General features: G+C 46.3%; 1 protein-coding gene across 1 annotated transcript in view; it reads left to right on the forward strand.

Moving 5' to 3' along the window:
• Window positions 1-228: 228 nt before the first annotated feature.
• Window positions 229-13,423, forward strand: part of NYAP1 (neuronal tyrosine phosphorylated phosphoinositide-3-kinase adaptor 1) — a 66,768-nt gene continuing 53,573 nt past the window's right edge. Inside the window, exons 1-2 of the mRNA XM_029581920.1 lie at window positions 229-748; window positions 5,901-6,152. Of these exons, the coding sequence (XP_029437780.1) occupies window positions 5,953-6,152 (200 nt within the window). The 5' untranslated portion in view covers window positions 229-748; window positions 5,901-5,952. The remainder of the gene's footprint in view (window positions 749-5,900; window positions 6,153-13,423) is intronic.

A 13,423-nucleotide genomic window follows, 5' to 3' on the forward strand; every position in this document is an offset into this window, starting at 1 on the left:
CTATGGATTTCAGGGTCTTTTCCCAGTGCCATTCACGCCCATAGAATTCAGTGGTATTCCCCCCCCCCCCTTAAAACATCTTTTCCCCACATCATTCACCTGCAGAGACTTCAGTGGCATCACCGCCCCCCCCCCCCCTTTAAATCTCTCTTCCCCACGTCAGTCACCTCCAGAGACGTTAATGGCATCCTCCTCTTAAATATATCTTCCCCCTATTATTCACCCCCCTCTCCCGATCGGTGGCAAAAGTGCCCCTGGAATAAATACGTCTTGAAAGTCGGAAAAATCCCCCTCGTCAGCGATTTGGCAGCTCGGAGACCCGGAAGCATACGGACGCCTGTACCAACGGGCGCTTCATTGTGTGCTTGGAAGAAAGGTGCAGGGGACGGTACAACACGGAACCGAGGGAGAGGGAGGAAAACGGGAGTCTCCTCTTCCCAGCCTGGGGGGGAGGGAGGAAGGAAATGGGCAAAGGGAAGCCGCCAGCCAGAACAAAAGAACAATAATAATAATTAAAAAAAAAAACAACAACAACCTACTACTACTAAATAGAGCCAGCGACCTGCTGGGCGCAGGGATGCGGCGCTTCCCCTCCCAGCGCCTTCGCCTCGCAGATAGGGCTTTCCGGCCCTCCTCGGAGCCCGCGTCCGGAGAGAGGCGGCGATTTGCATAGGAGACGCCACACAGACTCCGGCTCCCATGCACGAAGGACACCGGCTCGGGCGGAGGAGAGCGGAGACGGCAGCAGGTAACCTCCCCCCCCCCCCCCCTCCTCCCAAGCCTCCTTCTGTCCTATTACTCGCTCCATTTTTTTTCCCCCTGCTTCTGCTGTGCGTGTCTATGTGTGTGCGCGCCTTTTCCTAGCCTGTACCACATTGACTCGGCTGAGAAAAGCCAGGGCAGTGCACCGAGTGCAAGGAATAGAGATGGGGGCGGGGGGGGGGGAGAGATGGGGAGCGTTTGAGAAGGCAAGGCAGGTGCAGCGGTTAAACCGCCGGCGCTCGATACCTCCTTTGGCTGTGCCTCGCGCCGCTGGCGCGAGGAAGGGGAGGGGGGCGGGGGAGATGGAGAGGTTCTGGAAGCCGCGGAAAGGCAGGGCGGGCGAGACAAAAACAAGAGAGAGAGAGAGAGAGAGATGGAACCGCACAGGCCAGAGCGAGCGAGGCTCGGGAGAAAAAGATGCTGCGTGGATAGCGGAGAAGAGGGGATGGCTGGAAGCCGGCCTTGTGCGCGCGCCCCCCCTCCCTCTCTGCAACTGTGCCTCGAGTCTGCTCTGCACGGCGCCCTGCAGACGATGTGGACCCAGGCCCTAGCCAGCCTTCCCCCTTCCCAGGCTTCTTGTCCACACACACAGTGACCCAGATCGCAGCCGCGCTGCCCTGCATGTCCTGACTAAACCGTAAGCCCCACCGCGCTGTTAATGCATACACAGAATAAATGTTAATTGTAGTGGTAACAGAGTGACCTAAGACCCCAGTCAGCCGGTCCCTTCCAGGCATTATCGTACAGATGAAGGGACCCAGACAGGTTAACTTGCGGATAGAGTGACTCAGGCGGCAAGCAGCCCGGCCCTCCTCCTCCTCCTCCCAGCAGCTTTATCCTACGGACATGCAGGACATTTTGAAAGCTGGCGGGCAGCTGGCAGGTCTAACCTGCAAGCAGATCTTCAAAGACCAACTCTCCGCCGAGTTTTTCCTTTCAAAATTCGGGGTTGCCAGAGGCTGCACCTGCTTTTTAGCTAGCACACCTTACCCTGGGAAAGTATGTGCGGGAACTTCAAAACGAAATACCTTTGGGTCCTTTATCTAGCCCACATCCAGCCCTGACCCTTTTTACTGAAGAAACTTTCAGCCTGGGGAATTTAAGAACTTAAGAAATGCCATACTGGGTCAGACCAAGGGTCCATCAAGCCCAGTATCCTGTTTCCAACAGAGGCCAATCCAGGCCATAAGACCTGGCAAGTAACCAAACATTAAACAGATCCCATGCTAATAATGGCAGCAACAAGCAGTGGCTATTCCCAATTGATTAACAGCAGTTAATGGACATCTCCTCCAGGAATTTTTACAAACCTTTTTTTTTTTTTTTTACCTGGATAACTACTTAGTTACCTGGGCAAATTCCTTTGAAAGTTGCCACCCCCCTGAACCAAGCCTTAACCAGCCTGTTCCTCTTTGGCAAGTTAATCTTCAGATACAGTGCCCCAGATTCCAGTCAGCTTGCCCCTCCTGGGCGTGATACCTGGGATTGTCGCCAGGTTTAACACACCTCATGTGGTTGCGGGAGGAGGGGTGTTTGTGGGAAGGGTGTTACACAGGAGCAACCTGTGCCTGAACTTGCCCTGCCTTCTCCCCAATTCCTAGTCTCCATGCACCTCTTTCCTTGTGCCTCAGTTCAATGCATCTATCCAGCTGCTTATCCTGATGTTATGCCAGCATCTCCTCTTCTTGCTGCAGCCCATGCGGGTCACTAATCAGTTGTTCGAACTGTGTGGCGCTCTGTATCTATGGAGTCCCTTGCAGTTCAAACAACTGAGGAGTAACGGCCACAGGAAGGAAAGGAAAGTAGAGGTGCCAATAGCAGAGGGATGCTATTGCTCTTTCTAGTCACTCCTCTACTCCCAGCTTACCCACTCCTTGCAATAACCCTGATATTGCCCTACAGACAATGATTCAAGCCCCAAACAGTCTTTCCCAGAGATGTTAATCATTGATAGAGTGACTCAGGCTCATTATACCCAAATTCCTGATGGCATGACCCTCCCAAGCACATTATACAAATACACAGATGTAGTAACCCCGGTCTCAAGATGCCTATTCTTCCTGGTCATGCACTACTGGTGAAACACATAAAGATTGGAAAGGACCTCAGGAGGCCACATCCAAATCATCCTTCAGGCTGGATCCAGAGCATGTAATATGTTTTCTGGATACATATCTTGCTGAAGGAGATATACCAAGGTTATAATGCACATAGTTACCTACAGGTGAAAGCATTTGAAATGCTGATTTTGAAGGAACAAAGTTTAACAACAAAAATATATATAAGGTGATTACTTTTTTATTGGACTAAATATATTTCATGACTAGCTTTCAGGAGCTAATACTTCCACCTTTAGGTCAAAATAGAATGAGCAAAGGCTGACATTAGAACATAAGAAATTGCCATGCTGGGTCAGACCAAGGGTCCATCAAGCCCAGCATCCTGTTTCCAACAGAGGCCAAACCAGGCCACAAGAACCTGGCAATTACCCAAACACCAAGAAGATCCCATGCAATTATTAGCAGTGGCTATTCCCGAAGTAAACTTGATTAATAGCCATTAATGGACTTCTCCAAGAACTTATCCAAACCTTTTTTGAACCCAACTACACTAACTGCACTAACCATATCTTCTGGCAACAAATTCCAGAGCTTAATTGTGCTTTGAGTGAAAAAGAATTTTCTCCGATTAGTCTTAAATGTGCTACTTGCTAACTTCATGGAATGCCCCCTAGTCCTTCTATTATCCGAAAGTGTAAATAATTGATTCACATCTACTCGTTCAAGACCTCTCATGATCTTAAAGACCTCTGTCATATCCCCCCTCAGCCGTCTCTTCACCAAGCTGAACAGCCCTAACCTCTTCAGCCTTTCCTCATAGGGGAGCCGTTCCATCCCCATTTCCAGTACCAGAAAATACAAGTGAATCATAAAAGGCATTCCAGGGGAAACAGGATGGGGGCTGGGGGGGGGGGGGTAGTTTGATGGATGATTCAAAAGTGGCAAGCATCAGTTTAAGTCATTAGTGTCACAGAAATTTTAAGAGTTAGACAATGGAAAAATGGTTTGTTTGTTTTAGAGAAACAATCTCCTATTTTGAGGAAATATCCCTTCCTGAAAGATCTAATGCTGTAGGAAGGAGTACTGGCTTGTTGAAGATCATGCTGATTTATGTGGAAGCTGTGGTATTGGAACTTGCATCTGCAGGTGTCACATCTGTGAGCTCCCAACACTGGGTCACACTCATACACAGTGAGATTGGTGCCAGTAGTGGGATTGGAGCCTAGAGGCCTCACAGATCTGAACTTCAAGCATTGGGACACCCAGTGGGATTGGTGGCATCAGTTGGAATGGAGCCTGGATTGCATTCTCAGGTCATATAATGATATCGGTGGTATTCCTGTGGTTTGTAATGCTATGGGAATCTGTACACAGTAGTTGTGGTTATCCTTTGACAGGCTATCGATCAGCCAAGCCAAGACCCGCTAAATGAATAACTTCCAGGAACAGAGCATTAGGATAGCATCAGCTGCAGCCACAGGACTGCGTGGAGAGAGAAATCAGGTTCAGAGTCCCATGCCAGAAAAGGAAGGCTGCCTATGTTCACGGTCTCCCTTATGGAGCTGCAAGTCATAGAAGTGCAAGGATACATCACTGTGCTTGTTTGCTGGCAATGTGCTCACTCCTTTACTCAGATTTATTGCCCAATCTGGACTGGCCTGCAAAATAAAATGAAAACTGGACATTACCACTGGGATTTACAGAGTGCTGCAAACTCTTTCAGGTGCAGGGGAGTGGCAGAGTGTAAATGATACAAGAACTCTCTCCTCCTAGAACACCTTTTACAGGAACCTTCTGCCCCATTAGGCCCACTGTTTACTTCCTGCCATCTCCTGCCCCAATCTTTGATGTTTACCTAGGACCAGATGTATGAAAGATTTTTTCTTATTTAGTATCTCTGGGAAAAATGATCACTATATCTAAGTACTATGGAAATTATAGTAGTAATCTATGTTGCTGGTGGGAGGAAGGAGGGGAGTTGGAACAATTATCAGTTGTTGAACCCTTTTGTGCTAACAATAGGGGGGTCAACCCCCAGTAATAGAACTAGCTGTTTCATCCCACCTCCATTCCCAGGCAGCAACTCATTAACTCTGCACAGGAGTGGGCCATGCATAGGGTTGACACCTTATCCTTGGTCAGGGTCCTGGTTTTGTCCCACTGCAGGCAGGGAATCATAGTTCTGATTTTCATAAACACTGATTCCGCTAGGGTGCTAAATTTTGAAGGTGCCAGATACTCAGGCAACAAAGAAGCCTTATCCCGCTTACTTTAGGGCCATGCACTGATGCCACTCTGGTCCAACATCACCGCCCCTGCTTTCAAATCTCCAAGGATGAACCCCTCCCTGTTTTCTGATCTCCAAGGGGGAACGCCTGTCCTCGCCCTCCAGTCCTTCCTATGAGCATCAACATCTTAAATCCGTCCCTGACCGATTCCATGCATGCAATGAAGATGGAACTAGACCAGCTCAGTCTTAGAGTTGATTTGAGTTAGTTAGCCATATATTCTTTACAGAAGTCCCGCGGACTCTCCTAAGAATATTCAGCTTTCTAAAAGTACAGAACTTTCTGACACCCCTTCAGTATCTTTCCTTCTAAATAAACCCCATCTGATTTTTATACTATACAACTGCTGGCCAGTCCTGTCCTTCCTTCCAGAGGCATGGTACAGGGTTGAGAGAGGCACAAGGCTGGAGGGAAGCATAGCTGAGAGGATGGGTCAGCAGCACTGCAGGAGAGGAAATTCTATTTTAGTGCAGACTAGATCCCGACAGCATTAACGGATTCAGGAAGAAGTAGGAAAAATACTCAAAAGGCATCAGTATCACTATGTGAAGGCAGAGATTGGGGGGGGGGGGGGGGTCGGGACCAAACAGGGCCCTCTAATGGGAGAGAACATAGGGAATGGGACTGGCTGGGGATCTACAACAGCAAAGAGTGTAGGAAGTGGGACCAGATGGGGCCCTATAACAGCAGAGAGCATGAGAGAAGGACTAGGTGGTTTCTGTCCTCCAAAATATTGAAATAATCGCAACAGATGGATCTCTAACTTCATGTCTTCTCTTCACCCTCTCAGTATCGTGAGCTCGGCTCCTCCACCTTCCCCTAGCGCAGGCGGGCCCCGGAAGATGACCACTGGCCCCCAGGATGCAGCAGCCATCTCACCGTGCCTGCAGCTCACTGGAGAGGGTGGCATCAGGGCCTGCGGGGCACTGAGCACGCACGGCCTGCGCAGGAGCGACAGCCACCAGCTGTGCGTCGAGATGAACTTGCTGTATCGCAAGGCCAAGATCGAGTGGAGACACAAGGAAGATGACCCCAAGAAAAGGTAGGGAACCTCTCTAGGAAAGCATAACACTGGAGGCTAACTGTGAGCAGGGAAGGAGGCTCATCTTGAAAATATATTGTCAAGGGGTTTTATGTAGGGTCCCATCTGGCTCCATTTCTACTGGTCAAGCTGAGCTAGGCCTGGTTTTACCCCTAGTTTATCTGTGGATTTGTATTTCCTGTTTTTTGGTAGCGATGATGGAACTTCATAGTTGCCAAGTCACCAAATTTCTTGAGGGAGATTTTATTGCCAGTCCTGGATTTCTGACTATCCCCCATTTTCATGCATTTTGGTATGTGTAGTGCTGATTTCACATGGTAGGAACAGGAGCTACAAAGACCATAATGCATTAGGATGTAAGTTCAAAAAGTGAGGACTGGTCTGAAGTCTACTCCAGGAACGTAGTCACCTGGCATCTCTGCAGTAAGCATGCTCTCCCAGTTTCAGCGGTTGCCCTTCCTCCCCCTCCTATGCCTCCTGCTTACACAGGACGAATGCACCTTGGGGGAAGAGCAGCTGAGGGAACAAAGATCATGCACATGCTATCTTTGCTGGCCTGCCGCTGCTCTGCCTATAGAGTGTATTGTGAACCTGAAAGGACGGGGATTAGAGAAGAATCTGAGGAAAGGGGAGATGGAGAGAAACCTGGCGAACTAGGGCAGGAGAGAGAAGGAGAAGAGCGTAAGTGAAAGGAGTGGAGAGAGGAATCCAAAAGCAGGGGAAGATGAAGAGGTGACTAGGAGGAGATAGAGAGGAACCCGTGAGCATGAGAAGGAGAGGAACTTGAGGGTGAAGAGATTAATTTAAGGGGGCCTGGGAGAGGGAGATGTCCCCAAGGGAAGAGAAGGGGAAGACTGAGAAGAACCTGAGGATGGGGGAGATGCAAGACAAATGGAAGGTGAGTAGGTGGACAAGAACCTAGAAGGAACAGGGCAGAAAGAGAAGAGGAGAGGATGAAAGTGAGGGAGGAGAGTCGGGGGTGGGGGAGGGTGATAATGCACCACACTGTCTGCACTTTCCTTTATAAAATTGAAAATCGGCCCAGAAGGGTTGCTGTTTCATCCCTGGTCAAGTGAAAAGACTGACCCAGTCCTGGTTTTGAACCCATCGCACTCATGGAATAGTTCTGATTTTCTCATTCGTCAAATGAAAAAGAATCGCCATGAAACTGAAACTGACAACGGAGGGAGTCCTCAGAGAGAATGAGACCCGCCCACAAAATGACATCATCATGCTAACGGCAGAGCCGGTAAAAGAAGCCGTTCCATCGGGCGTCGCGCGCCAAAGGGGCGCGACAAAGGGGCTTTCCCCTTTGTGCTCCCCTTCCTGCTAACTTTCGTGCTTTGTGTAAAATAAGTTTAGTTATGTTTGTTATTTAATTAACCTCTATTAAGCTGTCTAAAAAGTTTGCATTTACATTTTTAATTCTAGATGTTCTATGTATCTGACTAAGGAATTATATTTCCTGCTTGTTCAGTTTGCAATGTAAACCGGCCTGATTTGCATTTTATGCAAGAAGGTCGGGATATAAAAATTAAAAATAAATAAATAAATAAATTTGTAGCCTACAGTTAATGCAGAATAATGCTGTCAGGCTGTCTAATACCATCACCCCCACCTGCGAGGACTCTTAACATCCTGCTTGTCCTCTGAGAATACACAATAATGCTGTCAGGCTTATAAATGGGCTGAGGAAACGAGAGCACGTTCCATCCTTGCTGGCTGACTTCTGGTATCTTACTGGATTCATTTCAAGGCTCTTACTGTGGTTCATCGAGCCCTCTATAATGCTGCCCCTACCCTTCTCAAGCCCTGTTGAAATAAGTTGCACTGAGCTATGTGCACGGTTTTACCTATAAACGTGCACGCATTTTTTGTGTGTAGTCTTTATTCCTGATGCCTCAAGGAGCTTTATGTGCCAAAATATATACGCACAAACCAGTGTAAAACCATGTACAAGGATTAGTGTTTCTTAAGTCAAACTCCGTGTTAATGAAAGTAGAGTGGCATTACTCAAGGATGGAAATTTAACTCCTGGTTGGCGCTATAGTAAAGTTACTCAGGCTAATGTTAGGCTGTAGGGCTGAACCCGAAGTTGGTGATGTAGGGGTCCTGTACGCGGAACGTATGTTAATAAAACACCGTTTATGTACAAAACAAGTTTTCTGCATGTCTCTGCACACAAATTGTGTTTTGTATGCATCAATCTTGTTTTATGTGCAGAAGACACTATTTGTGTGCAGAAACTATGCTTTCTGTGCAGAAAACGTTTTCTGTGTGTAAATTGATTTTGATGTGTGCTAAGCATGTCTTCTGCACACATTTTTGAGTTAATATACTTTTTTAACGCTCCTGATGCATACCATTAGTGGAGTTACAGTAGCTCAACTTTTACCCCGTGGGTAAAGAAAATGTGAGCTAAAATCTAGCTCCCGTATTTTATTCACATTTTTTTCCATCGGGCCCTTAGGAAGTTGATTGGCCCACATATCTCTGGGAGATTTCTGACATCCGATGAAGCAGCACACCTCTGATTAGAAGGCTCAGGGAAAAAAAACATTTTCATACACTGGTTTGGACATTTGGAATCACTTACCCAAAGAATGTGGGGTTCTGGAAAACTAGTGTTTGGAAAGATGGCAAAAAACTTAATTTATCAAATGGTCTTTGAGTAAACTTATTTTGATGGATGGCCTATGTTCTCTTGTCGTGAAGCTATATGCCACCTGGATTTTTCTATTGTATGATTGGATCATTGATGGATTTTTGTCTGCAGTGATTTAAATTTAGTAGGCCAGGTTTCAATCAAGTTGTTTAGTACAATATGCGTCTGTGTTTTTGTAGGCTGACTTAGAATGTTTGTTATTTTATTTATGTATTGAATTTGCAGTTCTTGTTTGTATGGAGACTGGTTCTTTTGTGTATCGTAAGTTTATTGTTTAACTCTCTGTACTCTGCTTTGAGCATAGCTTGTTTTGAAGTGGTAGTGGAAGAGAAAACAAAATAAACAAATAAAATAAATAAAATTCCTCCTAAGAAACGCAGAACTGCAAATCTATGCATGCAGTGGGGCAAAGCCAGGACTGATTCAACCTATTCAGTTGACACCCCTACATGTGTGTCATAAATGAAAATCACTTGAACTTCTTCTTTTTCTGTGTATGACCAGATTGGAAAAACAGGTCAAATGCATGCCCTGTTCTTGCTTAAGCAGGATACAGGACAATTTCTTAAAGACAAAACTGGGCTGTCCTGTATAATGCAGAACATCTGCCCACCTGCTGGAACTACAGATCCTCCAGATTTGCCCAGGGGATAAAACTAGGACTGGCTGAGCCTGTCTCAGATGACCTGGATTCCCATTGAAAAGTGCTGGATAATATTACATTTTCTTTTATTAGGAAAAATATTGAGGTTGATATTCAGTACTAAGCTAGCTAAGTTCAGATTTATCCATTTGAATATTCGGCCATATTCAGCAGCCGCCACTTAGCTGGATAACTATCCAGCTAAATAGTTAAGAACATAAGAAATTGCCATGCTGGGTCAGACCAAGGGTCCATCAAGCCCAGCATCCTGCTTCCAACAGAGGCCAAACCAGGCCACAAGAACCTGGCAGTTACCCAAACAATTAACAGTACAGAAGGACTTCTCTCCAGTCCTGACTGGGGGGCAGTTCCGGGTGCAGCTACTTATCTGACTAACTTAAGCCAGATAAATGCCGATATTCATCCTTATTGGGCTAAGTTAACCAAATAAGTTAGACCTGCTATTGAGCAGATCTCAGGTTAGCTAGATAAACTTATCCAGCTAACTGTTAGATAGCCAGGTATATTCAGTGGTGTGGTGGCACCACTAATATTCCAACCAAGTTAACTAGGTATGTGTGTTTATCTGGCTAACTTGCTCTGTCAGATAGCAGCTGAATATGACCTCATTATTTTTACTTTATAAATGAAAATGACAATTTTCCCTCCAAAGAGTAACGCTGGATTTGGATGACCACCTGCTTCCCATTCTTAAGAACCGGTTGAGCTGAACTGGGGTGTTTAATGTTTAAACGTCTTTTTGAAATTCAAAGAGAACTGAACAAATGTCTAGCATACATTGAATTGGGGGTATGTAAACACCTGTTTCAGAGGCCTGAGAAGTTAAGTCAAGTGACAGCTGCAAAATAAAATCCAGGAGTGTGCTGACTGGGACATTATGGCCTCGAATCAAAGGTTCTCCCTTCCCCTCCTCTGCAAAGACTAAAGATGGTTAGTCATCAGCCAAGAATGAAAAACCTAGATTGCTTTTGTGTTCTCTGTAGTTTAGCATGGTACCATAATATGTATGAAGTGGCCCTCAGCCATCTGGCTGGAATATGGGCACACGTGGCCTTTACAGGAGATCTGACCTTTCCTCAGGCTGGAATCAGGGTGCATATGGTATTCCTCAGGTTGGAATTGGAGCATGTAGTATGTGCGGGACACCTGTCTTTTATTCGGGTATTGGGGCATATGGTTTGTGTAAAGGACATCTGCTTTTTCCTCAGGCTGGAATCAGAGAATGTGTGGCATGCGTATGGGAGACCTGTCCTTTTCTCAGTCTAGAATCAGGTATATGTAGCGTGTACAAGAGATATGCCCTTTCCTCAGGCAGGTATTGGGACGCGTGTACTGTGTATAGGAGATCTTCCCTGTCCTCTGGCAGGTATCGGGGCATAGGGTGCGTAAAGGAGACTTATTCATTCTTCCTGCCGGAATCTGTGTGCAATTTGTACAGGAGACCTATTTATTACTCAGGCAGGTACTGGGGCATGTATGGTGTGTATGCTGTATATGTGTATGTGTATTGGTGCATATGGTATGTATGGGAAACCTGCTGTCTCCTCAGGCTGGAATCAGTATATGCTGTGTTAAATGAAACCTGCCATCTCAGGCAGGAGTCAGTGTGTGTGGTGTACAAAGGGGAGAACTGCTTTTTCCTCCTGCTGGAATCGTGTGTGCCATTCTCTCTTCCAGGCCCTCTCTGCTGTAGCTCTCTGCACTCTCTCTTTCTCCGCACTCCTGAGTCATCCATCTGCAGGGATTAGTTCAGCTTTTTCCAGTATGCTGACAGGACACAATTCATGTTCCGGTAAGAGGAGCAGGAAGTTTCTCACTGCTAGGCTGATCCATAAAGTTAGTGGCAGGAGACCCTTGGCTAGGTCATCAGGGACAGGCTGAGCCAGTCCTGGTTTTATCCCTAGGGCATCTATGGACATGTAGGGCTATTCTGCAATAGTCTATTTTTTTAACCATCAAGTATTGAACTCTGAGATTCTTAGACTTCTCTTTGGAAAGGACTACTCCATTCAGTTGTGGAAACAGACAGGATTACCATTGATCCCATCTGGCATCAAAACTCATTTTCATAGCATGGCACATTAAGACAGATTGCATGATTATAATTTCCGGCGGCAAGGCCTTCCCACACATACAGCTTCCAATATGTCCAATGTGTGGCTGCCAAAATGAAAAGCAAGCTTACCCACAAATTATTAGAAGGGAGGCTCTTTATGCTGCATGTGGTTAAGTTATGGAGCATGTTGAGGCATCAGTAGGGAATCCGTGTGAAGCAGGGAGTGGAAGGCATGGATTCCTGTTTGTTTTTTTTCTTCTACATCACTCCTGTCCAGACAAGGATAATGCCCCGTGGGCTGGGCACTCAGTTTTCATCCAGCTGCTGTAAACACTCGTACAAAAAGTCTCAAGTTAGGCAGGAAAGCTGGCAACCTGAGGGAATCATCCTGTTTGCTGCCACCACTTGGCAAGTCAGAAATATCAAAGTATGACAGAGGGATAAGGGTGCTCAATTTCCACTGAAGCACTTTGTTGCAGTCTCCAGAATTTTCAGCCCCCACACTCTCTGCATTTTGCTGGAGTCTCCCAGTAGAATATTAGGTGGAGCCAGCACATACTAACCAACATTTATTTATGTATACCAGCACTCGCCTAGGTGGGAGCTGCACAGCCAGAAAAGATAAAGGATAGGAACAAGAACCAAGAAAGTGTCTATCACAGAGTCTGAACATTCCATACAACTTAAGCGCCCCCTGCTATATATAAAACACCCTTTCCCCCAGGTGACAATCATCCAGTTGCAGGGCTCACCCACAATTGTAGCAAGGTCTGTGCAGGGCCCTGTGTTCAACTTGCGGTTCTCAAGTCGGTCTCAACCTTTGAGTCAAGAGCATCATCCTCACACGGTGATAACTGGCAGGGTGAGCATGTTTGGAGCTAAAGGAGGAATTGGTGCCTCTGAGACTCCATGGTGCTCTGCATTAGGAACTTCTATAGACTCATAGGGCACTCTGATGTTTGAGAATGAGTGGCCTCTCAGTTGATCAATGTGATGATGCTAGATCTGTTCATCAGTTGTCTGGACCTTGTATGCCAGAAGTCCAGTGATCTCGGTAATGGAATCAGGGACCCACTTTGCCCCATTTCCATAACTTCTAGCAAATATACAGTCTTCTACTATAAATGAGCAGAAGCTAGATGAGACCGGAGAGGAGACTAGCTTGAGTTGTTATTCTGCAGTGAGGTCAGGAGTGAGATAGTCTAAGCATGTCTTCAGGTGGCATACCATAAGCAGTTCTGCTGGACTGATCTCTGTAGCTGGACAAGGCATGACATATTGCTAGATAAGGAATCGGGCAAGCATAGGAAGCCAGTCTCCTTCAGTGATTATCTTTAATGCATCTTTTGTTGACTGCACCATCCACTTTTCCAGGCCAATTGTCTGGGGTCATCGAGATGCAATGGTGACAGCCCTAATTAAGTTTATTTGCACAAATTCCTTGAAAGCAGACCCATTGTCTGACAGTATTGTGTCTGGTAGCCCATGAGTTACAAACAGCTGTCAAAGTATTGTAATCATTGCAAATAGATGTCCATGAGGATATTGCAACCATCTCAAGCCACCTTGAATTAGAATCTACCACAACAAGGAAGTTCTTCCCTTGAAATGGACCTGCATACTCAATATGAATCTTTGACCATGGTTTCCTAGTCATTTTGCTATTGGAAATTGGGGTCTTTTGTTAGATTGTTTTTAGATATCTGGCATATGATGCACTCCTTGACAACCCTTTCTATGTCAACATCTACTCCAGGCCACCAGATGTAGCTCCTGGCCAGAGCCTTCATATGCACAACTCCAGGATGTGAGGCATGTAACATATTTAGAATGACCTTTCCTTGGAATAATAACACAGTTTCCCCAAAAGAGATATCCCTCATGGG

This window comes from Rhinatrema bivittatum, chromosome 16, assembly GCF_901001135.1.
Source record: "Rhinatrema bivittatum chromosome 16, aRhiBiv1.1, whole genome shotgun sequence".
NCBI lineage: Eukaryota > Metazoa > Chordata > Amphibia > Gymnophiona > Rhinatrematidae > Rhinatrema > Rhinatrema bivittatum.